The sequence below is a fragment of the Pseudocercospora fijiensis genome (assembly GCF_000340215.1).
Source record: "Pseudocercospora fijiensis CIRAD86 unplaced genomic scaffold MYCFIscaffold_3, whole genome shotgun sequence".
Taxonomy (NCBI): Eukaryota; Fungi; Ascomycota; class Dothideomycetes; order Mycosphaerellales; family Mycosphaerellaceae; genus Pseudocercospora; species Pseudocercospora fijiensis.
Genome location: NW_006921534.1, coordinates 1,135,000 through 1,162,665, shown reverse-complemented (window position 1 = coordinate 1,162,665; position 27,666 = coordinate 1,135,000). Strand labels below are relative to the sequence as shown.

The following is a 27,666-nucleotide window of genomic DNA, read 5'->3' as shown; positions in this document are numbered from 1 at the left end:
TGATGTGTTCATACATGATCTTGAAAGTGGGTACACGCGAAATAATACACTTCCTACATTAGAGTCCATCGTCAAACATCTTCAACTTTGGGAGCAACTAGCATATACTGTCCTCGGCACTGCAGAGTACGTTGGGTTGGATCGTGCAGTCTAGCATCAAGTCAAACTGGCCAAAAAAAATCCACCAACATCAAAATGCGATGAGCAAAAGACAGGCTGCTTCCAGGGTTCGAACCTGGGACCTCTTGCCTATTGATTGCTTGTTAGAAAGATTTTTCGAATTTTGGAGCGTGACTGAGTATGTACATATAGTGAACTGTAGCCCTAAGCAAGAATCATACCTCTAGACCAAAGCAGCAAACGCTTGAATCTAGGCAACGCGCTATTAGATGCTGCGCTGGAAATCAGGTTCAATATATGACTCACTTGTCATCCAACCTCGGAAGCCTTAATGGCTGTCCACGCACACCATGCGGCGATGTTCACTTTCGATCCTGACAAGGCAGATCTTCTCTCTCTGTTCGCACAACTCTATCGGGTTCGCGGCAGCGCCAACGTGATAGAAGATTTATCCGACCCAGAGGTAGTCGTTCAGCTTTTCCTGTATGCTCGCGAGTGGGACGAATTCGATTACGAAAACCTGTTCCACTTCACTCTTTGCCTTGGCAACTTGCACGCTCATAAACATGATTTGATAGAGAATACTCCGTTTTGGGCTAAAATCTGGCGCGCCAAGTACGATAACAAGATACGATGGCTTCCGTGGACCAAGAAGTCGTTCATAGATTGGCCCAACGGCGGCATCGACAAGTACGGCATCACTCAGGAAACCATGGCCGAGTACTACGATCGCATTGTCGACGGACTTCCACCGGCAAATCGCTGAAGATGGACAAGCATTCGACCCCCGTGCTTTCAAAGGTCCCGAGAAGCCCTCGTACTTGTTCCAAGGCTGCAAGTTCCACGACCAGCGACTCTACGAGGTCCTCGGTGTGCCGGAGATTCCTGCTATACCAGTCGATCCTATTGTTTGGCATCCTAAGACTGATACTCTCTTTTATGGCGTCAAAAGCCTATGGGCCTACGGCTAGGTTACATAGATGTTGAATTGTGAATATTCAGTTTGAATATATATTTATATTCAATTGAATATGATCTTGAATATAGGTGGACTGAATAGTAGGTATATTTATATTTAGGCAGGCTATACGTCGGCGTATATAGATCCTATATAGATTTTCAATTTTGTAGTATTTTAAGCTCTTTCTTTAGACAATAATAGGTACGAAGCGCGTAGAAGTAATCGAGGTAGATAAGTAATAATACTAGTTATTCTAGTAGTAGTAGTGCTAACTCGTAATTAGCTATTAGACTCGGAGTCTAAACCTAAGCTAATATCGTCGCTAATATTGCCGCTACTAATACTGCCGCTACTAACAACTTAAGAGCCTATTATTAAGACCGAGCCTACTATTAAGCGTAAACCGTTACTAGTTAAAGAAGATAAAGAGCCTATTACGAAGAGGCTTCGTAAGAATCCGAGGAAGACGTCGAAGGCGATAGAGTAGCTCGAGAAATAGCGAGCCGAGATAAACACTTAGTATAAGGTAATAGAGCGGTTGCTAGAACAACGCTAGGAGATTAGGAAGGGATATAAGGCCGTAGAATATAGGATAATTGCGAAGAATACTAAGCTCGATATTTATCTAAAGAAGGTAGAGGCTTTCGACGAGTATATTCGGAAGAAGGGCAACTATATACTAGTATATCCGAGGGACTGTCGTTGCGAGGTATGTCTCGACCGTATTCGTAGGGTAGAAGAGAAGGCGAGGCACTTCAGATTCGCGGATCCGTATAGTTGTAACCTATATATACTATATAGCGGTAAGGAATATAAGCTAAAGAAAGAGCTCGCTACGTAGCGCGCTCGTAACGCTTTAGCGGCAATAGCGATAGCAAAGGAGTATATTAGTAGTAGTAGTAGTGTTATAAATAAAGAAGATAGAATATAGAAGGTATTAGTAGCTTCCGTATATGCTATTGCTGCTTATCTAGGGTCCTATAGCGTTATATAAGGCTTAACGTAGCCTAATAATCGTATCCGGAGAGTATAACCGAGAGCGGTCCGCTAGCGGGCCTTTCCGGCCGCATAGCTTTAGTAAACTCAAAATTCTTAAATCTATACTAACAACTATACCTCGACGATAAACACCGCTATAGTTAACCTCCGTACTATTTATAAATTAATATATAAAGCATAAGAAAATTTGCTAAATAGCTAGGCTTCGTAACGGGAAAACGACCTACCTCAAAAACGTAAGCGTAGCGATAGCGCTAGCTATAAAAGCGATAGCGACCTCGAAGCGGTCCTAAATCCGACACTAGTCGAAATACCCTCTACTAATACGCAGTCGACTGAGTCTATACAACATTCGACACCTTCTTTACTACGAGTACTAAAGCTATTATCGGCACCTAGAAGCAAGAAGACAAGACAGAAAGCGGCGGATCCTAAAATACTAGTATATATAAGAGAACCTTATCCGTAGGAGGTAGAGTATATAGATAACTATAGATACAAGGTATAGTACTATATATTCGAGGATTGCTACAAAACAGCCTTCGAGCTAGACTTAGGTCTATAGTATAGTACGATAAGCAATGCGGACTATTATTTAATAAGAAGGTATAGCTTATATACTAACAAATACAAAGGCAAGGAGCCGCCGAGACAGAAGTAAGCCGATATTCGCGATAGTATAGCAATTTAAGTACTTACTAAGGCATCTTCTTAAGAGGAATACGCACTCTCAATCCTACGTAACGTAGCTAAAACACAGTAATATCGTAACGCTCTCGCTGCCTTCGCCTCCGAGCAGAGTATAGCCTTTAATAAGCTAGTTTCCGCTAGTTTCTATAATATTATATTAGCCGTTAATCTATAGGCTTTACGAGTCTTCCTATAGTCGTATACTTCGCTCCGCTTACGAGTCTTCCGCCTCTTCTATTATATGCGCTATTAAGTAGTAAAATACCTCTCTATAGCTATTAGCTATATTTACCTTTATATAGACACCTAGAAGTCGCAATATAGCTATAAGTACTATTAAGCTATTAACTGCCAATTCGTCGATAAGGATAGCAAGCTATAATAAGTACTTCTCGACCTTCCTATCGTTATTATATGCTATACTAGAGCCGAGCTTATATAGCTTCTTATTAAAGCCTTTAAGCAGTTTAATATTGTTAACAATATTAGCTAGATTATAAGCGACAACGTTACGTCTAATAATACGTTAATGCGTAAGATTGAGCGCTTTCTACGCTCCGAAGGTATTACTTAGTAGTACGAGAAGATACGCCGGCTTCGCTATATTAGATATATTATTAACCTCGCTATATAAGCCTTTATATTCTCGGAGTCTTAAGAGTCGGCGGAGATAGCCTTCGAGAAGGCAAAGAACAACGAGCGTACCTTTATTAAGCAATAGACAGCTGCTTACAATGCCGCTACTGCTAGTAACGACAATATCTCCGTCTCTATATAGCTTAATATTAATATAGCCTCGTTTACTAAGCAAGAGACTATATAGAAGCTATACAACCTATTACTCCGCCTCTAAGACGATATTATATAGGCTATATTCAAGTTCTTAGCTAGAGCCGCTACTATAGCAGCGGTGCTAAAGATACCTAGTAAGACTTAGTAGAATAGCTAGCTCTTGCTTATAGAAGAGGCTATTAAAGCTAAGCCAATACTAGACCTTCTATTCGTACGAGAGCCTTTACTATAAGACGTAGAACTAACTACAACCGACTAGATAGTAATTAAGTACGCTCGCAACTTCCTATATCTATTTAAGGAGGTTACAATACGCCTATAGAGCTATAACTATATACTAGATAGCTTCTAAGAAGCTATAGAATACCTCGTTAACTATTACGAGAAGTCTCTCGAGCTATATAAGTATAGACCTGCTATTACGAAGTCTATTATTGTCTCTTAGCACCTATTTAATAAGTACTACTAACTTATCGATAAATCCGGTACGTACGTAGCGGCCCTATTGCTATACCCTTTAAAGCGACTTGCCTAGCTTTAGAAGCGCTAGACTAGAGTAAAGAATACTAACTAGTTAGAGCTAGTAATAGCAAGAGCGAGGGTATTATAGTAAGAATATAAGGACAGGTACGAGCCCTTAGCAAAACTAACTACTACTATAGCGGTTATAGACCTTACTAGCTTCGAGTCGTAGCAATTAGCCGCGGAGGTTATCGATACGGTTAAGAACGAGTTTAATAGCTTCGTCTATACCGCTCCGTATCTATTGCCTATTATCTAAAATAGCAGTAGCAACGACGTCCGAATAGGTCTATTACAATAGTAGCTATAACTAGCTTAGCGACAGGCGTAGCCTTTATTATCGCGGCTTGCTATCGACGTCTTATCCGCCTTCGCTATATCCGCCGAGAGCGAGCGTACCTTTAGTATAGTAAGGCGTACTATTCTATAGGACCGAAGCTAACTAGATAGTAAGACAGTGCGTATAATAGAGCCTTCTAAACAATAGTAGAAGGCTAGTATTATATTACTAGTAATAGATAATAGTGCTATTAAAGAAGATAAGGCGGAAGACTTATTAGATACGTAGTACTATATAGTAGGCGCCTTGTAGTAATATATCGATAGTATTATTATTACAGTATCTACAACAATAGTATCTACAATAATAGTATCTATAATAATAGTATTAATTAGTCTCAATAGATAGCGACAACGACGTAGAAGTAGCTATTAATCTATCTATCTACCTCCGCGGAAGACTGAGAGTGTGTTTACCTTAGTGCCGGTAGATTTAGTTATATAGCGCAATCCACCGGATTTTCTACCGGTTACAATCTACTACCTATTCCACCTCTTTGTTTACCTTGTTTTCCGGTGGATACTGTCGGTAGATTGTAATTAATTACTATAGCGCCGTCCGAGCGCGGTATGCTATATTCAGTAGGTGTATACGTCTACCGAAAACGCACTTTCAAACCGCGTTTTCGGTAGATTCGCGCTATACGCGTTCCTTGCCTAGAAATACTATCTCTTTGCCTATATTCTTATTATTATTACTATCTCTTACTATTGCTATAGATTCTTCGAGGGCGCGTAATTAACGGATCGGTATGTTGCTTTGTATAATAGCTAGCTACTAGAATTCGACACTCGTTGCCCTTCTGCGGCGGAAATAGCGTAGGAAATGGTATAAACTAGCGGGCGTAGTATAGACGCTTACGTAGGCGAAGAAGGGTCGATATAAGGTGTTTCGAGTGCTATATAGTCCGCCGAAGGAGAGTTATGATATAACAGGTTTAAGGCAGCCGGTGCTAAAGAGTTTGATTAAAGAATTAGACGAGAAGGCGCTTGTTCGATGTCGTAGAAGGAAGAACGATATAACGGTCGCTAAGAAGGTAATAATTTATATAGACTTCGTATACTATAACCGCTCGATATTGGACCTAAGAAGGCTCTATTAGCACTCGATACGGACGTTCAATCGGGTGTTAAAAGAAGTTAGTATTGCGCTCTGTTACCTTACCGACGAATACGTACGACTGCCGGACGACCTGTCGCCTTATAAGAAGCTAATTAGTAGCCGCGATGCTAGCAAATTTAAGTACTTCGCGGACGTTGTAGGAGCGATAGATAGCACCCTTATTCCGGTAAGTGTACTATAGTCTTAGCAAGGCCCTTATCGCTATAGGAAGAACTATATCGCATAGAATATAATAGCGGCTTATAGCTTAGATATAGTAGTCTATTATACTCTTGTCGGTTACGAGGGCGCTAGAAATAATAGTTAGGTATTAAAGAAGGCGTATTCGAAGGACTTTATCGTTCCTGCTAGCAAGAAGTACTTAGCAGATAGCGGCTATTCCTTCAAGGATAAGAGGCTTCTCGTACTATATAAAAGGACTAGATACTACCTTCGAGAACAGGCCGCTGCTAGTAGGCGTCTAGTTAATAAGGAAGAGCTATATAACCTCCGTTACGCTTAGCTTCGCAATGTAGTTAAGCGATTGTTTAGTATAATATAGAAGCGCTTCTATATTATTAAATAAGGCCCTTACGAGCGGTATTCGATGCGCTCGCAGTCTAGGTTTATTATATCCTGCTTCGTACTCTATAACTTCATCCTTCGCTATAGATAACAGCCTTTATCTAGTAAGCCTAAAGTTACTATAGTCTACCCTTCGGAGGTTAATAAGGACGACGAATTGGCAGGCGTTACCGCCGACAATAAGGATCTACATTAGCGCTATCGTAAAGCCTTTGCGCAGAATATATAGGACGATTACGGGCAATACCTAGAAGACTATAGTTTGGACGAGAGGGAGGTTTAGGAGGCCGAGTTTTAATTATAGAGAATCGCAGAAGTCGTAGAATAGTTTACTAATATAGTAGCGAATAGGCAGGAATCGAATTGTATAAGGAACTTAGTAAGATTTGTTCGTATTCGTTGCTTTTCGGTTTAAACCGACATATTTAACTATTGCTAGCGCTTTACTTATTCTCCTTCGATATTCGAGTGCGTCTAGCTATCTAGATTCTTAGCATTATAAGGCTGGAATTGAAGTTCGAGTCGTTAGGATATCCTTTCGCTACAAATGTAGACCCCGCACGTAACGACGATTTTGCTAGCAAAAAGTAACAACACCTTTATATAAATTAATAGTATAGACCCTAAGCTACATTTCCGACGAAAAAGCATCCTAACCTATAGAACTCTCTACCGAAAACCGGGCCTCGATAGGCTTAAAACATGTTTCTTCCGCGATTATAATCTATCCCTTCTATAATAATACTACTAGCTACTGCCGACCGTATCTATACGGAATATAAAAGCTCGACGGCGACGGATACTTAGTATAATAGTAGTTATTTATACTAGGAATTAGCTGCGGTCTAGGTTTAATATCCTATAGCACCTAGCGGAAATACTAATCTAAATGCTCCCTTTTCTTCTTATTACGCACCTACTTCCTTATAATAGCGATATGCCCTATATTAGGCTTGCCTACTTCTATTGCAAGAAGAGCGCGGTCTGCCTTACTAACGCCCTATAGAATATCCTTATCTATAAGGCGATTAGTAACGTCTCTAGCATTAATATCGTACCTGTATTCGATACGCTTCTTCTTAGCCTCTACCTTCTCGGTAGTACGCTCTTCGCGCTCTCGCTCTCGCTTAGTAATAGCGTCTTCTCGAGCTGCTTTAGCGTCGTTACGAGAAGCCTTTAGGAAGGCAGAGAAGGTCTATTGCAGTAGAATCTGGCTCTTCTTAATAATAGTAAGTAGGGCGTCTTTATCCTTCTTACCCTTTCTAGCTATATCTAACTCCGCCTATTTCTTCGCCGCTGCCTTCTTCGCAATATTAGCCTTCGTATAGCGCGTAGCAACAAGCACCTAGACTTCTATTTCTAATATTATAGATAGGTCTAATTCACCGTTAATATCGGCTTTAAGGAGCGCTGCTCGATCGGCCTCTATTATACCTTCTAGTAGCGGCACTTCGTTACCTTTACCCTCTTCCGCCGCCTCTATTTCCTTACCTTCGCTATCGTCGTCTGCCGCTATATCCTTATTACTGTCTAACGCTAGGTTAGCGCCGACACCTGCCTCGTAGCCGCTCGCAATATTAAGCTTAATAATCTTAAAGAGCTCTTCCGCATACTCCGGTACCTCGTCGCGCTATTGCTTATACTCTAGATGCTTCTAGAAGTGCTTATTTATAACCTCTTTATTACTAGGCTTCGGTAGATGTCTATTCTAGCCGCTTATATACTTCAAATAAGTAGTATACGGATAATACTTCTCTTTAAACGTCCGCTACCGAGCCTTCGAGCCTTCCTACTTAAAATAGAGCTTAAAGTTTATACTTATTTACGCCGCAATTCTACGGTAGTATTTAAGATAGAAGCTATTGCTATAGTTTAATAGTTGCTTATCCTTTAGCTTCTTTACCTCCTTTAAGAAATATACCTTATACTCCGGTTGCTAGCGTATAACCTCTAGAAATTCGCTGCCTATATCCTTGTCCTTATTCGAGTCCTTTAGTACTAACTTTCTCTTCTTTGCAGGCGTCTTAGTAACCGCCGCCTTCCGCTTAGAAGGCGTTGTTATTGTCTTCTTCGAAGCGGTTGTTATAGCCTTCTTCGGCGCTATTATTCTCGAGCAATTGCTATATAATAACGACCTTCATTTAGCGCCTAATTACGGCACGTCGAACACGAGATAGATACGCATTACTAAGGCGGCCACTTCCGATACACGGTCTTTCTAATCCACCGGATTATTTACCTTAAAAAGAGGTGGATTGGAAAATAACGTACCGGTAGATTAATCTACGGTATCTACAATCCACCGATCCACCGACGCCAAAGTAAACACACTCTGAATATCGACTATTCACCTGAATACACCAAAAGCCATATTCATATTCACTGAATATAGCCTCTGAATACTGACTATTCAGTATTCAACATCTATGCTGGGTCAAGAAACTTCTCGGCGACCTTGCAGCGGGAGTCGATCGAGAGATAAACGCCATCGAACTTGCCGCAGTCAGACAGGAAGTCTTCCTTTGGTAAGACTGTCGACGTGTCTACGCTGACTTCTCTCGTCGAAGAATCTTGTTGATACCATTCGCTGAACAGTAAGTATTCGAAGCTGTCTCTCAAACCAAATGACCACTCTTTCGCCTACGTTCCTTCCTTCCCTGTTTACAACATCCCTTTCTATTCTTTCAAAACACCAACCTTCATACATGTATACAAGAAGCCTTTCATCATTCATCGCAGCATAGTCGATCTGACAAGCAGCGATGGCATTGAACGATTGAAAGTCTCAATTTCGGTCCCAAAATAGTATCTTAATGCCATGACTTATTGGGAATTCGTGTCGCTCAAACCAATGTTTTTTTAAATGCAGACTTGAACAGCCGCAGTGTCCGGCGTCCGCAAGCGTTCTCCACTTCGATAATCAAAAATAGCACTGTGATCTGTCGCATTCTTCGACTTTTGCAGGGTGGCGCGTGATATATACGTAAAAACGCGTCGCGACTGCCTGGAACGCGTTCGTCTGCTCTCACAGTCCAAACTTTATTCTAACCTTCCAAGCTCTCTCTCTCTCTCTCTTCGCATCCTACAATCACGCATCCAACATTTTCCGCGATGGCAATGGCAACTCCAAAGCTGCTCGATTCACAATGTTCGTATTGTGAAGCCATGTGCACAGGCAACTCCTGTGCTGGCTGCAAGGTCGTGAGATACTGCTCAAAAGAACATCAGACCGAAGACTGGCCTAGACACAAGGTGCAATGTGTAACGGTCAAGAAAGCTCGGTCGGCTATGGACCGAGAAGAACGCAAATTGCGCCAGGAACCGGACCAGCCAGATCCATTCCGAAATGGCGATCCATTCGAAACCGACGTTGGCCATTTCTGGGGCATCATTGAGACCCGAAGCTACATGCGAGCGAAGTACGGGTACCTGGATGGGCTTAGGAAAGTCAAGACCAAAGAGGCAGTCCAAGCGGCACTTGATCAGGTGGGCGACTTGACTTGGAAGCGACATTGATGCACAGCCAAGAAACTGACATTTGTGACAGGCCAACGATTGCTTGCGCCTTTGTCGCGGCGACAACATGGGTGTGCGTGATATGGTTCCAGCCCTCATGATCCGGCTCGGCAAAGACCAGCAGGCCTACGACTTCCTCAAGTGGTACTGCACCACTGGCGAGGAGCCTGACTATGATTGGGGTGACATGAGCCTACCGTACCTTGACTTAAAGGACGAGAACGTGCTGGAGGAACTCCATGAGAACATGCATCACACGTACGCTGGCATTGAAGTCATCGCTTCCATGACACTTATTAAACTACGCCTCCTCTTCGATATCCAGGAGCTGGAGCGCCGCAGTCCGGTTGGGGAGAAACTGCCCCAGGAGATTCTTGACCTGGTCCGCGAGCAGATGGCTTCCAATATCATTTCGAAGAATGAAGCTTTGATGTCCGACATTCGCAATGGAGTCAGCTTGAAGCCATACATCCACAAGCTCGAAGGTCAGCTCGATGTGTTGTTCCAGGCGGCTAAGGAGAACAACAAGCATTTCTGGCCGGCTATTGTAAATCCTGGGTCTGCTTTGACAGCAAGACCCGCATCCTACTCGATGGGTTCCAAGGAGGAAATGCAGCTGAAGCTGCAGTACCTGTATGAGGCGTGGGAAGAGACTCCTGGTGCTATTGAATGGGTTAAGAAGAAGCTATGCTAGATCAGATCTCCCAGCAGGCTTGATCTCACGCATCGACCGGCTCTACTGCAAATTTGATGTGTACGAGGCCAGCCATGATAGTCGCGAATCCTGCTCACCCCCTCCTCCTCCTCCCTCCTCCCTCCCCTCCCCATCCCGCTCCTTCTCAACCACAAACCAATCATCATTCTCCCCACCCCTACTCCCCTTGCTCTCTCGCTCAAACCTCTTCAACTCCCCCTTCAACCTCTTAATCCCCCTCGCCAACCCCAAAATACAATTCTCATACCACAAATCCCCAGCATACTTGCTCTTCGTAACAACATATCCATAATATCTCGGATCGACTTCCGCGATCGGACCCATTTCGATTTGCTTCAGGAGGGTGACGGTTTCGGCCTAAAGGAGTTAGCGAGAGGAGATTTTTTTTTTTTGATTTTCGTGAGGGATGGTTTGGCTTACGTGGTCGTGGTGATTAGGTTCTTGGAGGGCTGAGATGAGGGTTTCCTCGAGCTCTGTTTTCAGGGCGCGGAAGGTGGAGGTTCCGTAGTAGAGGGCGGATTTTAGCTCGTGTTGGAGGAAGTCGGCGAGGTCGGGGAATGGAGATGTGGTGTGGTTGATGTCGTGGTAGGGTGGCGAAGAGGCTACGTAGGAGAAGAGTTGGGGGAGGGTGATGGGTGTGTCTAGAACTCGAGGCATGGCTGTTTGTAGCATGAGCTGGGAAGGTTGGAGTTCGAAGTTCTCTATGAGTGCTTCGTTGTCAGCTTCTCCTGGGCTGAAGGAGAATCAATGTCTCAAGTTGTGTCACCGGGCGCCGATGTGAGCTGCCGTGGACGATCGTTCAGAAAAAATCTAGACAGTCAGCACCGCAATGTAGAAAGTGTTCTTCTTCTGACGATTAGTATAATTGCTTGAGGGACTTGGAAACAAGACTTGAGTCCTTGGATTGAGTAAGTCCACTCGCATAAACCTTGCATTCGTTTCCCATCTACAGCAGATACCTATACGTGGGATTCATGTCGCCAAGCTCCGTCTTCTCGTGCTCCGTCAGGCTGAGATCGATCGCTTGTTTGTCTCGCTTCTTGTTGGCCAGGTAGCATCCTGCTCCGTAAATAATGCACGCTAAAATGCTCAAGATGGTGAATGCAATGCAGATCGAGTATCCCGGGGTGTACTTGGGTGCGTCCTTCTTCAAAAATGCGAACACTGCAATGATACCTCCGATGTTTCCGAATCCGACTTGCCATGCAGAGCCCACAGAACGACGATGGTGGCCTCCGAGGTTCATGTTGAACCAACATACAATGATAGGCATGGCGGTATATGTACCCATGGTCACCAGGAATAGTGCTCCGTATTGCACATGGCGGTTGTCATGTACTGTGATGAGAGTCGCGAAACCAGCGATGGAAATACATATGCTGAAGACAGCGAAGCCGAAGCGATGTTTGGCTGCATCGGAGATAGTGGCCATGAGCATTGCGAAGCCAAAGGCTGCTGCCCAAGGAGGCACGGAGTGCAGCTGTGTCTGAATGGGAGTGTATCCGTAGCTTTGGATGATGCCGGGTGCGAAGTAGGCATAGCCATAGGCCGGAACGATCAAGCCGAAGTACATGAAGCCAGCAACGATGACTTTGTAATCTTTGAAGACGTTCGCGACATCTTTGGCGGTGATGGATCGCTCGAGGGCAGATTGGCCTTGATCCTTGCGCAGCCTGGCTGCAACATAAGCCTTCTCGTCGTCGCCCAGCCACTTGGCCTGCTCTGGAAAGCTTGGGAGAAGGAAGAAGAAAATGAAGGACACGGCGACGGTGAGTGCTCCTTCGAGGATGAAGATCCATCTCCATCCTGCGTAGCCTGAGAAGAGTCAGCGCGGGCGCATCGTTGGAGCTAGGGTGAGCTACCTGAAACGCCGTCCATCTTGCCGATTGCAGCAGCGAGCAAACCACCAAAGGCGCCTGCTAGCGTGGTGCTGGAAAAGAAGAAGCTGTATCGTTTCTGGGCCTCAGACCGCCGATACCACATTCCGATGAGGTAGAAGCATCCCGGGAACATGCCAGTCTCGAAGACACCGAGAAAGAATCTGGTGGTGAGCAGGGCGGAGTAGCTGGTGACAATGCCCTGCATGATTGTCACGAAGCCGAACAAGAACATGTTCAGACTCAACCACACATGCGGCTTGAACTTCTTGAGCAGGATATTGGATGGGATTTCGAACAGCACGTAGGGCACGAAGAAGATGACGAGCGCGGTGTTGTACTCATCGCCCTGCAGGCCAAGCTCCTTGCTCAGGCCGAAGACGTTGGCGTTGGCGATGTTGACTCGGTCCAGGAAGGCGAGCAAGTACAGGATGCACAGAAACGGGACGACGTGGAAGTCGATGCGCGTCACCAGTTTGCGCTCCGTCGTATGCGGCGGACATGGCACTTCCAGGTCGTCGTCGTCGTCGTCGTGTTGAGGGCATCCTGCATGCCGTTGTGCTGGCCATGTCTTCTCGTTGTTCGCCCATGGCAGCTGCATTGTGCGGCGCGCGGGAAGTGGTCGGTGAGTCTGTTAGGCGGGAGTCATTACCGAGCAGAGGAGATGGAGGAGATGGAGGAGATGGAGGAGATGGAGGAGATGGAGGAGATGGAGGAGATGGAGGAGATGGAAGAAAATGGCTGCTGGTCAGCCGGTGAGGAGACGATTGACGATTGATTAGTGTACTTCGCTTGTCTCCTACCCTTCCGTTCATTCGCCGGCGCATCGGCTTAACAAGACGAGCCATCGGCACACACAGAAGACTGCGGTATACATTTTCAGCTGCTACAATATTTCTATACGCCGATGTCGGTCCCGCATTGCTTGGCGCTCCAACCTCACTCAAACATCAACAACACCTCCATGCGCTCTCACCAGAACTGGCACTGCGCGAGGCATCGGAGGCACGGGGGGGAGGGGAGGGGAGAGGGTGGGAGCAGGGGGAGGGGGAGACTATCAGGCGGCATCACAGCCTACGTACACCGAGCAGTTGACATTGGTGATACCGATATTGATGATACAATAACAGCGAAGCCCGCCAATTCTGTCGACAAAGCCATCTCGAGCAACCCAAGCATCGCACGCACATTAACTTGACCTTCCGTCGGCCGCTGGAGATGGACTTGTGTCTAGAGGGCACACAAGCAGAATCGCGAAAGAGCTCGGGATGACACTTGCCTTCCATGAGCATCGCAGCAGCTCTGGGCACTCTGAATGCATTTACTCTTCTTTGTATCGAACTTGCCAGGCTGCGAGGTATGAGAGCAATTCAAACCTACAACTTGACATTTTGCACGCACAGTCGCGCGTTTTAGACAGCGTCGCGTTGCAAGAACGAGGTGAAGGCGACTGGAAACCCGCCGTACGATGGCTCGAGCGTGCGCTTCACTTTAGCAAAGAAGTCCTTGGCTCCTACCATCCGGACACGCTTCTGAGGAAACAAAGGTTCGCCAACATCTATGCACTGACACGACGCGGTCGGGAGGCGCTCGAACTCATCACAGATGTCGTCGAAACCTATGATGTGATGTATGGGCCCAACTCAGAAGCCAGCTTTGTGGCCAGGCGCGCAATGGCCGAGATCAGTCCAGCAGTGGGAGCCAGAGTGGAGAAGCCCTCGCTGTCTCAAGAAGAATTGACAAGACTTGACCCCGGAGATGCGAATATTCCGATACCTTTATTGTTGCGAGCCGAGACGCGGGCCATAGCTTGCATGACTGATGTGCAAGTGAAGCTGTGCCTGTGCGACGTAGAAGGTGCTGCACTCGTATTGACGAAGGTCAAGGACATAGTCAACTCGGGCCCATCTCGGCTTGGGAAATGCTGGAAACGCATTCAAAAGCTCGACGATGACATTTCCACCAGTGCTAAACTACTCAGCCACTTGAATGCAGAGGAGAAGCAGAAAGCGGCAAAGTTCTGCGAATCCTGAATTCCGCCTTCGCTAATGCAGCAATCGCAGTCACCTGAGATGCATCGCAACATGGAAAGATTCGAAACTTTTCTAGCGCATACGTATGGAGCACAGTGAGCGTACGATGAAGAGAGCTAAAATAGTCTAACGGGTTCCGTGTGGCATCGCCTTGCCTCTGACTTGGCTGCTGAATATCAATAAGTATCACACGAAGAGAACTTTGAAAATAAAAACACCCGACCTTCATGCTGTTTCTGCCAGACAAGCAAAGACTTTATACAAACCTGCAGCCTCCATCCAGGAATTCAAAGATTCTTTCAACTGGACGCTCGTGAGGCCTCTCCACGCTGCCTATTGTTTGAACAGGTATGCATTATCCGAGGAAGAGAAAGTGTTCTCTTCCCTTGGGAATCCAGATGAAACACAAGCCTTCGTCTCCATAGTGCATCATAACTAGGATGTCATCCACTACAGTCGCTACCTCGGGCCGCTCGTCTGAGTGGTGAGGACGTGGAAGGATCAGGCTGAGGGAGCCATCGAGCGGCTGAGTGGGGGTAGAGCTAGGGAGGAAGTCGTTGGGCATCAAGCTTTGAGAATGGCTCCGATGAGTGGAGAAGTAGTACTCATACCTATCCCAATCATGAGTATTCGGTCACCTCACACTCCGCCATGAAGCACCACATGCCACAACCCGCGAATCGAAATCCCATACTGGCTTTACGGTAGCTTGATATCGACATTGCATCCAGGCTTCTGCATGATATATACACTCAAAACAGCTCAACTTCACAACTCCCCACAATCCCCATACTCAATCTCCGCAAACTCCCTCTTACGCGTCCCCTCCCTCATCTCCTCCCACTCCCCATACTCCATCCCCGACAAAAAAGCACTAGCCAACCCAGCCTCCATCCGAAAACAACTCACCCCATCCCCCTTTAACTCAATATCCCCAATCTTACAAACCACCACACTCTCCTCCCCCGGCCCTTCAGCTTTTGCGTCCAGGATCACGAAATAGTGCTCGTCTAAGTCGACATTTTTTGGTTTGGAGCGAAGCCATTGGACCAAATCCGAGAGTTTGTGGTTTATGAAGGGGGATTGGAAGGTTGAGGGGATGGGAGGGTCTGTTCCGGTGTTGACTTTTTTGGGGACTTTTTGTGGTGTGTCGGAGTAATCAGAGCTTGATACGAGCCAGAGATCATTGACACTCGTAGCTGACTTGGCTTTTTGGAGGATTTTGTTGATTACCTGTTTTTCCAGGTTGACAACAGCGAAGAGTGCAAAGGGCGGCGAAACTCCTTTGGGGGCCATTTCTGAGATTGTTGAAGTGATGAATTTGTCGGTTTGGTGTCTAGTTGAAGAATCGATGGGCTATGCTCACGCTGACGGGAGGATGTCTCAGCTATTTCAGAGATATCGCAAGGTTAATGGGCAGTGCAGAGGTAGGATCTGGGGCTATTTATCTTCAGCTGAGCTCCTTGTGCAACTTCAAGTCGCTCTGTGACGAAATGGCTGATGGAAAGTGGAAGCAAAGCTGGGGCAGAAATTCTTGCCTCAGGAAGTTTGCATTCGTTTCACGGCCGGAGCTGCTCGTCTTTGAATCTCAACAAACACGAAAGCAATATCGAACGCTGGGCGATCCTGTTCCATCGCATGCCGAACGCGAGTACGAACGAGAATATCATTCCGTTTCCAGAGAGTTTTGGCGAGCGCAGCAAAAGCACGATTGCTTGACCAATTGACTGAAAACATCAACGGCCTGCTTCTTGGCTTCTGGCTTCTGGCTCCCACATGCGGTGCGATGGCGACACATGGCTGTGTTCAGCTGTTCTTCGATGGGAATGGCAAGAGGTGTCTCAAGTATGAGCGGCCTCGAGCTGAGCATCTTGGTTGTAGGCACAGGTGTAGCTGTATAAAGACGATCTTGATTGACCGTTCAATGGTTCTCATTCACAAACTCATCAGCGCAGCTCGTTCCCTGGCGATATGATTACTCTCACTCCTCTACTCGCCCTTGGCCTAGCCTACGCTTGCACAACTGGCGCTACAGTCGTGCCCCGAGACACCACAAATTTGGGATCTCACGATATCCAGCATGACCGAATCATCAAGCGTAGTGACCGAGGCAGATGGACAATGTTCTGCGGTGGTACGCCTCCCACACAAGGCTCCCAAACTCGTGGAAGGTCCATTGAGGAAGCCTGTAACAATGCTTGCTACTACATGAACTTCGTCAAGCCAGACTTTGTAGCAACCTACGATTCCAACACAGACAACAACAAGAATCGCATTCACTCTGGCTGCCGGTCAAGAGATGGTAGCGTCTGCAACAAAATGCCGTTCAGCCAGAGATGGCACGATTTCCTTGGAGATAACTACAACTGCGACGAATTCCCTATGGCATCGATGAAACAAGACGACTGGAAGGCTGGAACCGTTCGCAATAGTCTTCGATGTATCGACGCTAATCAAAACTCAGGTATGTCGTCTCAAAGTGAAGTGAATCAACGTTATGCTCACTTTTTCCATGCAGCTGCTGGCAGTCAGCTTTCAAATTTTGAACGTGGTGTTGGCACCGGACTGGCAGGCAGAGTCGGTGATGGACCACTGAATGATGGAGACACATATCAGATCGCTTTTAACTATGACGGAGCAGATACAAGGTACGCCGTATCATGGAAACCTTTGCAACCTTCATCGTAAGCTCATATGCATCTCAGCAAACTAGGCTTCTGCCTCGACGCCCCAAACCCAGGCACCGCAGATATCTGTAAGCCGACCATTTCGAGCTGTCTAGCAGCATTCCAAAACTAATCAATCCAACAGGGAACCAATTCTTCCTATCTTCCTACGGAGGCCAAACAACAGGGGGCCCAATCCACTTCCCCTACCAACCAGAAACCGACAACCGCTACGCCTCTTTCGCAAACATCGACGACGACAACGACTTCGAAGACATCCTCCAATGCCGTCTCAAAATCCTCCGAACCGCAGGCGACAGTTACGAAGCCTGGACATACGACAACGCAGGCGAGCAGAGAGGCCATGCTTCTGCACAACTGACGGAAGATCAACAGGCTCTGCAGATCCCTGGAAGCGGATACGTGAAAGATACCTCAATCGTCCGGTTGGGTGAAATGGGAACTGGACGCGGCAGCGCTAATCTTGTTTATTATGGTGTTGGTGAGAATTATGCTGTGTCTTTCCCTTTTACTACTTTTAGTACTGGTAGTGATGATGCGGTTAGCAAGGCGTATCCTGATGATGTTCCTGCGGAAGGGGCTTATTGTACTGTGCCGGAAATTGAGGATGGAGAGAGTGGTCCTCGGCAGGAGATTGAATGCTGGTTTCCATGTCCTCGGACGTGATTGGAATGCGGATGGGTCTGTGAGGCGTTTTGGGTTTATTCTCACTGTCTTTATGGAACTCATTATCGATGTTGACGTCTTGATTTTTGTATACAAATTTAATGGCTCATGCAGGCGTGCTGGCACTATGCTCACAGTCTCGAGTCACTCGGACGAAGCCCAACTCGAAGCAGGCGTCTTACTATGCTTTGCCGCAAGGCTGAGAATGCCAAGACGCCTTTTCGATTGTCTTGCCGCCGTATCTTGGATGGAAAAGGCATATACTATGAGCAAAGAGGCACTGGGGGCAGCTCAAAGCCTTGTCAGGAAACAAAAGACCCGGTTCGGTGGTGCACACTTTCAAACTCAGGGAACTGCAGAGAGGTTGGCGAAGATCTCCCGGGAGCCTTGCTTTCGGCGAATTCATTCATCCGGCTGCTTTCTTACTCAGTCCATCGTGGAATCTAAAGGGCCAGGACATTCTTGAGAAGAGTGCATATGTTTGGTCATCGGATCAAGGCGTCCCCGACTAGGAGCCATTTCATGCAAGTGCCACTACGCTGTGGAATCTATCAAACACACTTTTTCGAACTTCAAGTCACAGCCCACTCGGCAAGCAGCTGCCAGAGGGCTGATGGGCAACGTCCTACTGTTGCTCGCGCTGGCCTCTCTGGCCAGCTTTTCGATCTTGCTTCTTTTCTCCTGATGGGTCTCCGAGGTTGAGTGTGGCTGTTGCGAGGCGGTTTGAAAGGTCGATTTGGGTGCGGATAGTGTTGGCGAGGTACGAAACGAGGAGCACGTCTTGGATGTGATTGTTGCTGGAATGAAGTCAGTCTCAAGCTCATTCGGTTCATGGGAATAGTCACGTACAAGTCCTTCTCAATGTCCTCCGCCTCGACCTTGGGCGCGAGGGAAAGTGTGTTCATCAGGAACTGACCCAGCGCTGAAGAAGGTTCTGCCTCCTCATCCAGCACGTTGTTAACGTAATTTGATACCCGGTTCAGCATCTCCAGCACCTGCTCGATCGCGCGCTCCAAGGTCTCAATGTCGGTTTGCAGCAACTGCGACCTGTCCTCATGATCCTGTGCGCCTGCAATCAATTCCAATCCTGACTTTTCTGCTTCGCCGTATTTGATGTCATGTGGAACTGGGATGAAGAGACATGAGTCTGCCGCTCTCTCTGCGGTAACACCGATTGGTGCACTGATGTATGTGTCTGCCTTGATATCTTGGCCAGCAACTGTGCTCACAGTCAAGTGGACTGCTGGGTGTGGGAACGTGCCATCTCCTTGTTGGCCGTAGAAATTCTGAATGAGAGCGGAGAAGGTGTTGAGCTCGCTGCTGGTTGCGTACCATCCTATGAGTACTTCCTTCGGGTTGGCCTTCAGGTGCAGCGCGAGCATTTGCTTCTGGTAGTCCATGTCTACTTCCACTTGCTCATCGGTTTCTGTGTGTGGGACTGCATAGCAGTTTCGAATCTCGACTTCGGTGCCATCTTCGCTGCGCACTCCCAGCAATGTTCCAATTACGCGCTCTTGGTCTGCGGGTCTCCGCGATGCGTGGTCGAGAATGCTGAAAATGGCTTGTGGCTGCACGGTCACAGTCACTGGCGCTGTGGACGGTGGAGCGTTGCTCACTGCGGCTGGGGCCAGCGGACGCGCGAGGTGGAGGAAGTTGTCGCCCATGTTCGCGGTTGTCGGTGGTGAGAAAAAAGGGAGGGCGGGCGCCGGGCTCAGATTCGCGGTCGTCGACTTGGACTTGTTCCTGGCGCGGGATCGAAAGACTCGCGATGCGATATAAGTCTTGGCGCGAAATTTGGGCAGGTGGGGACTGATCCCTGCCAACTCTAATCGATAGCTTTTTGGCTTGTGAAAGTCAAGGGTTCAAGAAAAAGTTTCGACATGCTATAACGCTATAATGGCTCCGTTTCGCGGTCGCGGAGGACGAGGCAGGGGCGGAAGCAGAGGAGGTCGCGGCGCAAGAGGTGGAAGCAGGGGCGGTGCGCAGAACAGTGGCAAGCTCGCCAGAAGCGGTATCAAGACGAAGAATGGGTATCGCAAGTTTGATAGTCAGCGCGTGAGAGAAGTGGAATCAGATGATGAACAGCCGCAAGTTGCCCAAGACGAGTCGGAGTCTGAGCAAGAGGAACTCGATGATGAAGATGAACAAGTGGAAGTGGTCAAGCCGACTGTGAAGGCGTACAATGCTCTTCTGCAGTCCTTCCACAAACCGGAAGAGACTGGTGAGCGGAAGGCGAAGCGGCGAAAGATTGAGCATGTCCAGGAAGATCGGAATGAGGTACAGAACGTCGATGAACTTCAATCGGATGAAGAGATAGTCGAGAACGAACAATCTGAGCAGGACAGCTTAGGAGACGACGAGAGCGATGATGAGGAAGCCGCTCCTGACTCCAACGATGACGACGGCCAGGACGATCCATACGAACTGCATTTTGCGAATCCAGACGACGGTGAACTATCGCGACGTCTCGCATCCATACAAGGGGGCAAGTGGAGCAATGAGAAGCAGGCAGTGGGTAGGCAGACGAATCTAGTCATCTCTGTCCCGGAAGCCGCGAAAGAGCGATCCCTTCTCAGACCCAAACTGTCTGGACCCAAGAAACTTCATCTGAAAGAGCGCCTTGCCAAGAACATATCCCATTCCGACTTCGAGAGCGAGGCGGCGCAAACCTTGGCTCCGTATGTCTTTGCGTATCAGGATGTCCTCGCGAGTGGTCGCACGCCACAGAATGCACCATCGCTCCGGAATCTTTCGGCCCTCCATGCTGTAAATCATGTCCTCAAGGGACGCGATAGAGTGCTCAAGAACAATGAGCGACTCAGTCATGCCGACTCCGCTGAAGTCAATGCCCAGGACCAGGGATTCGTGCGACCGAAAATCCTCATCCTCACCGAAACGCGCCAAATGGCTGCAAACTACGCAGATGCTATTGTCGAAGTCTTCAAGCCAGAACAACAAGAGCATAGAAAGCGGTTTGATGATGCGTTCAGAGATCCTTTGGATGACCGTCAGACGATGCCTGAAGACTATCGCGAGCTATTTGGTGGCAACAACGACAACAGCTTCCTCACGGCGCTCAAATTCACAAGAAAGACTCTTAAATTCTACTCGGGCTTCTATAACAGCGACATCATTCTCGCTTCACCACTGGGACTGCGAAGGATCATCGAAAATGAAGACAAAAAGAAGCAAGATCATGATTTTCTATCATCGATCGAAATCTTGATAGCAGATCAAGCAGATGGGATGTATATGCAGAACTGGGATAACTTGCAAGTGGTGTTCAACCACCTCAACCTAGAGCTGAGGCAAGCTCATGACTGCGACTTTTCTCGTGTCCGCCCTTGGTATCTCGATGGGCATGCCAAGCACCTGCGGCAAACCATTCTATTTTCGGCCTATATTACTCCAGAGATGAATAGATTGTGGAGCGCGCACATGCTGAATGTCGCAGGCAAGGTCAAGCTTACACCTATGTACGCAGGTGCAATCACGGAAGCCTCCGGCCTGGGTATTAAGCAGACCTTCTCTCGCTTCGACTCCTCATCTCCAGGAGATGATCCTGAAGCGAGATTCAAATACTTTACCACTGCCATTCTGCCCAGGCTTCTTCGCACCGGTGCGCAAGGGACACTAATATTCATTCCTTCCTACTTCGACTTCTTGCGCATACGCAATTTCTTCGCCGGCTCTACGCTTACGGAAGAAACATCCTTCGGCACCATACACGATTACAGCGAGGTTTCAGACCAGCGACGAGCAAGATCTCGCTTCTCAAATGGAAAGCACAGCATACTGCTATACACGCAGCGAGCACATCATTTCTTCCGGCTTAAGATCAGAGACGTGAAGCGGGTGATCATGTATGGCATGCCGGACAACCCCATATTTTACCAGGAGCTGGTCGAGGGTTACCTAGGCACAAGCATCAGCGAAGGGAAAATCGAGGCTGCCGAAGCGAACGTCCGAGCGATTTTCAGCAAATGGGATGGCCTGCGCCTCGAACGAGTTGTGGGCAGCGAGAGGGTGAAGAGCATGCTAGCTGGGGCTGGAGACACGTTCGACTTTGTTTGATCAGCGCACGCACAGGCCATTCGGCGTATAGCAAACATTCGCCGTCATAAGCATGTGCAGCCCTTCAAAGTCCACTCCGCGATCCGTGCGGAAGCCGCTCGTCCTCTCTAGACTATTTTGTGGACCGCGGGCAAATACAAAAAAAGCCAAGCTCTCGCACCTACACTCCAATTCTTCGTTATGAAGATCTCCAGTGTCGCGCACGCTATAGAATAGATACCATGGATACGTTGTCCGTCGAAGTCCTCTGCGACAACCATGCACACACCGGCTTTCCAGACCCAAAACATACATCAGCCACTGCGCGTTCAGAATACATCCAGATGCCGCTCGACTCGAAAGCACCGTTCGCGATCCGAGTGCTCTGCACGCGTCCTGCTGATATCGGATGCGATGCCCTCCTCATCCAAGTCTCAAGAGACGAGCAGATCACAGCAGAGCGCCCTGCCAGCATCGACACTCTTCAGCCGCTTGACATCACCCTGGGAAGTCATACAGTCCCGGCAGGACTGGAGACACCATCAAGTTTCAAAGATGAGGGCGATCACAAGTTCGTCTTGCCGAGAGATGTTACAGTTTGTATCAGCCAACTGCGGAGGACTGAAGAGTGGAGCCTCTGGTACGAACCATCAGAGGACGGAATCAAACCACCCTTCCTTGCACTCATCGATAACAAAGACTCCGAGCAAGCTGCGTCCAAGACATTCATCCTCAAATTCCGCACAATCTCCGAGCTGCGCGCAATCGGTCTACAAGTGACTCCTCCCGATCACCTGGTGTACAAAGCCGCGGAGTACGAGCCTTGGCAGAAAGGTGGCCTCTACTGTCGCTGCAAGAAGCTGATCATGGGAGGCGCTATCACCTGCGATAACGAGAGGTGTAGGGTTGGGACTTGGCATCGCTGGTGCGTAGGCTTGCAGACCGAGAAGGATGGTCTGGTGGAGATGCTGGATGATGTTGGCAATCTGTGGCTTTGCCCGGAATGTCGAGTGTTGGGGAGCGAGGAGATAGAGATCGCGGGAGAGGATACGGATGAGAAGGCTGCCAGGACTGAGCAGAAGTGTCTTTGTCCCGTTGGCGAGGCGCTTTAAGGGCAGCTTTTGAGGGAACTTGGATATGGCTGAGGTTGTGACTTTGCGGACCGTAGACACGCTCTACTTGCTGACCATCCCGGACACAGTCGATGAACGACGCAGCTGGCACAGCGGAGCAGGATTTCCTGAGTCACCACCTTCCAGCGCACTCGCTCCGTCCTGTTGTCCGTCTGAGACACTTTGATCGGAATGAAGCGAAAGCTAGAACTAGACTCCTATGCCCATCACCACGATCGCAGCGGTATCATTCTATATCACCGAGCCATACATAGATACGTTATCGAAGTTGCTCCAGAAGCCAAAAAAGCAAAAATTGACAATCGCCCCCGGCATCTCAGAAACCACTCGTCCACTCAGAGCAATGGCTCACAGCCCAGTTGCCATCGCCTGCTTCGAGTGTGCATGGTAGGCGCTAACCACTGAGCCATAGGTCTTTCTGCTTCATGTACTAAATCCTTCACGCGAGCTGTCAATCAAGGGATGCGTTCTAGAGAGATCACAGATCTCCTGCCAGCTAAAGGTGCTATCTAGCTTACTAGCTAACTAGGTAGAGGGATTAAGACTATCGTATCTAGCCTTATACTAATAACTTACTAGTATAGCGCTACTCGTACGTCCGCTCGCTTTCTACTATATCTTCCTAGAAGTTTAAGAGGAATTGCTTTAAATACTACTAGTAACGGTCGATACCCTCCGAGTCCTAGTATTAGTACGCTAGCTAGTCCTTCGGTCTATATATCTACTTAACCTATAATTTAAGGCCTCCGAGGTTGCCTAGCTACGGCTCTCGCTCTTGCCGTAGCCTCTTACTACGTATTCTTTATAACTAGAAGCGCTTCGGATTATATATAGTATAGTCTATAATTAATCCAATTAATCTAGACCCCCCTAAATTGAATTAGATTGCTAGGACCCCTAGATTAGATTAAATTAGATTGCTTTAATAGGGGCTAGATTAAATTAGATTAAATTGCTAAATTAGTAGGATTAGGCGAGATTAGATTAGATTGAATTGCTAAGCCTACCTAATTTAGCCCTTTAGCCCCTAGATTAAATTAGATTGCTTTAAAAAGGGCTAGATTAAGTTAGATTACTTTAGAAAGGGGCTAGCTTGAATTGAATTAGATTGCTTAGTCAGCAGGAATAAGCCAGATTAGATTAAATTGAATTGCTAAGCTAATCTAGATTGCAATCCTAGATTAATTATAGACTATACTAAAATTTATATATATTACTCTCTAATTAAATAGGCGTAGCGGCGGTAATAGCGGCATTATACTTAGCTTATAAATACGTAGAAGGGCTTAATAATATAGCTATTATAGAGCGACGATAACTAACAAATTTGCCTTAGGCCTCCTCCGCGATCGGACACATGGATTCCCATGTGGCCGGACTGGATTCTCGAATAGTCGCGCCCTACTACAACTACTACAACGTACATGTACTTCACCTCCTGTTCCTTATGCACCTTCATAGACTCGTCAGTCGACGAAGATTTTCAAAACGAGGACCTTGCTGCCACGCGCTCCATCAGGTTCCATTGCCTCAGCGATTGCAATTGTTCATTCCCAGGGCTCCTAATTCATACCACCCGGACCAATAACTACTTGTGAAGCTGGTCTTCGACGGAGAGAATTGTTTTGCAGCATTGGTAAAGGTCATTCCTCCCTCTCAAGCCGCCCTCATGTACGCATCTTGCCTGTGCAGCTCATCCAATACCGCCTCCGGATCATTTCGACTTCACCCTTTTGTTCTCTACTTAGCAAAGGCGTGACCAGAGACCGCATGATATCCTGAATTCTCGACGCGCACATCTCGATCGATGCTCACAAGAGCGATTTCGACCTCAAGAACTTCCGGCCTTCTTCTGCGCGTCCCTGATGTCTTCCAAGACAGGCAGAAATTCTTCGTACTCCCTATCCACAACGGCGAAGACTGCTCCCAGACTCCGTCCAGGATGCAGCTGAGAAGTCCTCTCCCACAATTGAAGTCCCAACTCGCGAGATGCCCAATATGTCGCATTCGCCGTCAAATCTGTACGGAAGTTGGAGCGCGGCGGCTGTGAGATGAACATGCGCCGCCATGATGCTTCTGGGGAATTGGAGACATGGTCCATACGCATATCCCAGTTTGACTCCTCCGAAACCAGATACATCATGAGGATAGGATATGCCTCCTCATGTCGATCCCAGTAGCCGAATTGAATTCCATCGACCTGGCCTCCGACGTGAAGAGCTCTCGTTGGAGTAAGGACGCCTCGCACGATGAGCGGATTGATATTGATGGCTTTGCCGCTGTCTCCTGCTTTCTGCTCCGTTTCTGCTTCCAAGAACATTTCTTGCCTGAGTTTCTTCGATCCTTGGCTCGTGCTTCGGAATGCTCTGCAGACACGCTGAATTCCGTACAGAGTGATGCAGTCCAGGTTCAGCAGGATCTGCTCGAGCACCTCGGTGGTGTGGACGACTTTGTGGTATGCCTTGGAGGATGTCTCATTTCTGTCTCAGTCAGTGCATGGTTCGGCAGAGAGGCGATACGTGGCCCATATTCATACTCTTCGCTCTCTACGCCACATGCCGCTGTCAAAGGCGCCATGATAGAAATCGTGACTGTGGGTGATTCGGATGCTGCGCACGTTTGTGTCGCTGGAAATTTGTTGCAGATAGATGGAAGCGGAGTTGACATGCAGAGACGTTGCAATTACACGCAAGCTGCGTGACACGGCAAGAACTTCCGAGTGTCCGTGCGTTCCTTTCATGTGAGCTTGGAAAAAGTGGGAGATCCATACTCATCGCTCACTACTCACACTCGCCGCTTCAGCAGCTCGGACTCATCACCCTCGAATCAATCCATTCTCAACATCTCCTTCGCGAGCGGCGCAAACTCACTTCGATCGATAACCGCACTCCCTCTCACCCTCCCAGTCCCCGGAAAGACATCCACATGATCCGCAGTCCAATTCCAATTCTTGCCCGCTCCCTTTCTTCCCATCCTCAGATCCCTTCGATTGACCTGTTTGTTTCTCTTACACTTATCCAAAAACTTCCCATAGCTTTGATCCAGCTTATTGAACACCTCGCCTAGAGTGCAGCCGTTGCCAAGATACCTGCCATGAGTTGTTGTGAAGCTCACCTCGACTTTCTTCTTCTTTTCTTTGGAAAAGCGCGGCTGAGCATGGAGCTTGGTGGAGAAGTTTGATGGCGGTGGTTGCGAGATCAGCATTCGTTTCCAAGAGACGTCCAGTGATGCGCTACTGAGTCGGCGCAACCACGGTTTCCATGCCTTGGTTTCTGAGCAAATGAAGAGGTCGAGGGTCTTGTTTTGAACATCGCCGTGGGTTAGAGAGGCTTGACTGAAGTAGAGGCCATCGGCCTGGTCGAAGACCTCGCTTGGTGCGATGATAATCTGGGACAGCAGAGGGTTGATGATTGCTCTCGACTCGAAGGGGCTGCTTGATGCATCTGGCTTCACCAGAAGGAACATGGCCTGTTGCAGACTTGAAGAATCCTTGATGACATGGTAAAATTGAATGCATGTCCTTTGCAATAGGCAAAGTTGGAACATGGGCACTTCGAGGAGAATCTGCTCTAAAAGTTTCGGTGAAGCGAACACTTTGGCGCTTGCGCGATGTAAGTTCTTCGACATCCTTCGGCTGGCGATAGAGTGTGGCATATTCCACGAGTTCGGCCTTCTTCGAAGAGTCTGCCGTGTTGTGCTAGTGAGGAAAGAAAAGTGCGTGAGTAAGGACGAGCAAAGAGAAGAAAGAATAGTTGATGTGACCTTGAAATGGGCTTGATTCACTGTAGGGTTTGCATGTGAGCTTTGTCTGCTTGCCATTCGAGAGAGGCCAGCATTTTCAAGTGCCCTTCGACTTGATACAGCACGTCATGCATGAAAGCCAGTTCATATGCCGAACGCCATTGATGCTCATGTTGCATGCATAGCAAATCTGGCTCGTCCATCATGTCTCTGGTGGTGACCGCTTGTAGTCCCCATCAAGAACATCGATCACGTCTCCCAGTCTTGGAGTGTTAAGATGCACTCGGTGATAAACCGTTGGCCGATAGGGCCGCGCTCTGCAACTGACGAACCGCTTTCGCTCCCAAAGAAGGTCGGTCGAGAACATGACGTTCGGTGGCAGTGTTATGTGCATGCGACGCCACGAGCTGTAGTTATCATGCTTGACGACTGGTAGCGGTAGCTGTAAATCTTTCCTCTCATCTAACTTCTCTGATCCGCTACGCTTCACTACTACTCTGATGTTGTTGTTCCCAGTCTGGAGCGCTCCTGGGGATGTGAAGTACATGTTGTTTTTCTGGACTTCTCGCTGCGGTTCGCGAAGGCTGTACGGCTCGACGTGCCATGAGCGGTGTTGCAAGTCCGATTGCTTGTACTTCGCGACAATTCGAGACAGGGTGAAGCTGTGACGTTCCACCAGCGGGTTGACCAGAACTTTGCCGTTCAGCTTCTCGGCCGGTGGCGACTCGAGGAACATGCGCTGCTTCAGTTTGGTCGATCCATGGCTTGTGTCGCGGATGTTATTATTTGTGCGCTGGATTACGAAGAGGTCAAGAAAGGAGAGATTGAGCATGATCCCCTCGAGCAGTTCGGTGGTGTTGAACACCTGGCCTCCCGCAGGGCTGGGTGGCGCGACGGGCCTGTGATAGATCTTGTCAGCGCTGAAAGCTATTTATTGTGTAGAGCTGCTTACGTTAAGCTTGCAGTTGTTGACTGAGTAGCGGCCATACTGCATACATTTGATGCTCGCTCAAGTTTAAGTTCGATGAGGTGCCGGAAGTCGAGCTTTGTTTCAATGATGCGGGCGTGAGGTGCAAGGTCGTTGACTTGAAATGGTTTCCCAAAGTACTGTTGAGGGAGCTCGAACATGCCGGTC

At 47.9% G+C, this 27,666-nt stretch overlaps 11 protein-coding genes across 11 annotated transcripts; 7 read left to right on the top strand and 4 right to left on the bottom strand.

Annotated features, from left to right (window-relative positions):
• Nucleotides 1–2: 2 nt before the first annotated feature.
• On the top strand, nt 3–1,149 carry MYCFIDRAFT_172980 (uncharacterized protein; the record flags this gene model as incomplete). The annotated part of the gene is made up of 9 exons (XM_007926343.1): nt 3–26; nt 65–130; nt 155–227; nt 268–311; nt 355–480; nt 503–856; nt 889–921; nt 960–1,064; nt 1,123–1,149. The coding sequence occupies 9 exons, from the start codon at nt 3–5 to the stop codon at nt 1,147–1,149; spliced, it is 852 nt and encodes a 283-aa protein (XP_007924534.1).
• Nucleotides 1,150–9,293: 8,144 nt separating this feature from the next.
• On the top strand, nt 9,294–10,314 carry MYCFIDRAFT_119762 (uncharacterized protein; the record flags this gene model as incomplete). Its single annotated transcript, XM_007926342.1, has 2 exons — nt 9,294–9,596; nt 9,658–10,314. Coding segments are annotated over 2 exons (960 nt in total), but the record flags the coding sequence as incomplete, so codon positions are not given.
• Nucleotides 10,315–11,287: 973 nt separating this feature from the next.
• On the bottom strand, nt 11,288–12,819 carry MYCFIDRAFT_133760 (uncharacterized protein; the record flags this gene model as incomplete). The annotated part of the gene is made up of 2 exons (XM_007926341.1): nt 11,288–12,156; nt 12,204–12,819. 2 exons carry the CDS (start codon nt 12,817–12,819, stop codon nt 11,288–11,290), a joined length of 1,485 nt encoding a protein of 494 aa, XP_007924532.1.
• Nucleotides 12,820–13,255: 436 nt separating this feature from the next.
• Nucleotides 13,256–14,516, top strand: MYCFIDRAFT_210729 (uncharacterized protein). The gene has a single exon (XM_007926340.1). It carries the CDS (start codon nt 13,487–13,489, stop codon nt 14,249–14,251), a length of 765 nt encoding a protein of 254 aa, XP_007924531.1. The 5' UTR covers nt 13,256–13,486; the 3' UTR covers nt 14,252–14,516.
• Nucleotides 13,256–15,952, bottom strand: MYCFIDRAFT_214540 (uncharacterized protein). The gene is made up of 3 exons (XM_007926339.1): nt 15,196–15,952; nt 14,518–14,584; nt 13,256–14,420 (listed from the first exon to the last, which is right to left on the bottom strand). The coding sequence occupies exons 1-3, from the start codon at nt 15,545–15,547 to the stop codon at nt 14,378–14,380; spliced, it is 462 nt and encodes a 153-aa protein (XP_007924530.1). The 5' UTR covers nt 15,548–15,952; the 3' UTR covers nt 13,256–14,377.
• A 270-nt stretch (nt 15,953–16,222) lies between these two features.
• Nucleotides 16,223–17,807, top strand: MYCFIDRAFT_195106 (uncharacterized protein; the record flags this gene model as incomplete). Its single annotated transcript, XM_007926338.1, has 5 exons — nt 16,223–16,715; nt 16,770–16,899; nt 16,957–17,006; nt 17,063–17,419; nt 17,719–17,807. The coding sequence occupies 5 exons, from the start codon at nt 16,223–16,225 to the stop codon at nt 17,805–17,807; spliced, it is 1,119 nt and encodes a 372-aa protein (XP_007924529.1).
• Nucleotides 17,808–18,229: 422 nt separating this feature from the next.
• Nucleotides 18,230–19,268, bottom strand: MYCFIDRAFT_135624 (uncharacterized protein; the record flags this gene model as incomplete). The annotated part of the gene is made up of 2 exons (XM_007926337.1): nt 18,230–18,401; nt 18,454–19,268. The coding sequence occupies 2 exons, from the start codon at nt 19,266–19,268 to the stop codon at nt 18,230–18,232; spliced, it is 987 nt and encodes a 328-aa protein (XP_007924528.1).
• Nucleotides 19,269–19,786: 518 nt separating this feature from the next.
• On the top strand, nt 19,787–21,678 carry MYCFIDRAFT_195104 (uncharacterized protein; the record flags this gene model as incomplete). Its single annotated transcript, XM_007926336.1, has 2 exons — nt 19,787–19,881; nt 19,950–21,678. 2 exons carry the CDS (start codon nt 19,787–19,789, stop codon nt 21,676–21,678), a joined length of 1,824 nt encoding a protein of 607 aa, XP_007924527.1.
• Nucleotides 21,679–21,899: 221 nt separating this feature from the next.
• On the top strand, nt 21,900–22,769 carry MYCFIDRAFT_195103 (uncharacterized protein; the record flags this gene model as incomplete). The annotated part of the gene is made up of 1 exon (XM_007926335.1): nt 21,900–22,769. The coding sequence occupies one exon, from the start codon at nt 21,900–21,902 to the stop codon at nt 22,767–22,769; it is 870 nt and encodes a 289-aa protein (XP_007924526.1).
• Nucleotides 22,770–22,989: 220 nt separating this feature from the next.
• Nucleotides 22,990–23,290, top strand: MYCFIDRAFT_172973 (uncharacterized protein; the record flags this gene model as incomplete). The annotated part of the gene is made up of 3 exons (XM_007926334.1): nt 22,990–23,170; nt 23,197–23,240; nt 23,264–23,290. 3 exons carry the CDS (start codon nt 22,990–22,992, stop codon nt 23,288–23,290), a joined length of 252 nt encoding a protein of 83 aa, XP_007924525.1.
• A 1,331-nt stretch (nt 23,291–24,621) lies between these two features.
• On the bottom strand, nt 24,622–27,363 carry MYCFIDRAFT_195102 (uncharacterized protein; the record flags this gene model as incomplete). The annotated part of the gene is made up of 4 exons (XM_007926333.1): nt 24,622–25,270; nt 25,327–25,417; nt 25,661–26,279; nt 26,860–27,363. The coding sequence occupies 4 exons, from the start codon at nt 27,361–27,363 to the stop codon at nt 24,622–24,624; spliced, it is 1,863 nt and encodes a 620-aa protein (XP_007924524.1).
• Between the last annotated feature and the right edge of the window lie 303 nt (nt 27,364–27,666).

Coding starts and splice junctions, on each gene's coding strand:
- MYCFIDRAFT_210729 (XM_007926340.1), top strand. CDS start 13,487: ATGACACTTGCCTTCCATGAGCATCGCAGCAGCTCTGGGCACTCTGAA.
- MYCFIDRAFT_214540 (XM_007926339.1), bottom strand. CDS start 15,547: ATGGCCCCCAAAGGAGTTTCGCCGCCCTTTGCACTCTTCGCTGTTGTC. Junction 14,585..15,195: donor GGAGGAGAGTGTGGTGGTTT/GTAAGATTGGGG, acceptor TTCAAACAATAG/GCAGCGTGGAGAGGCCTCAC. Junction 14,421..14,517: donor TTCCTGGATGGAGGCTGCAG/GTTTGTATAAAG, acceptor ATTGATATTCAG/CAGCCAAGTCAGAGGCAAGG.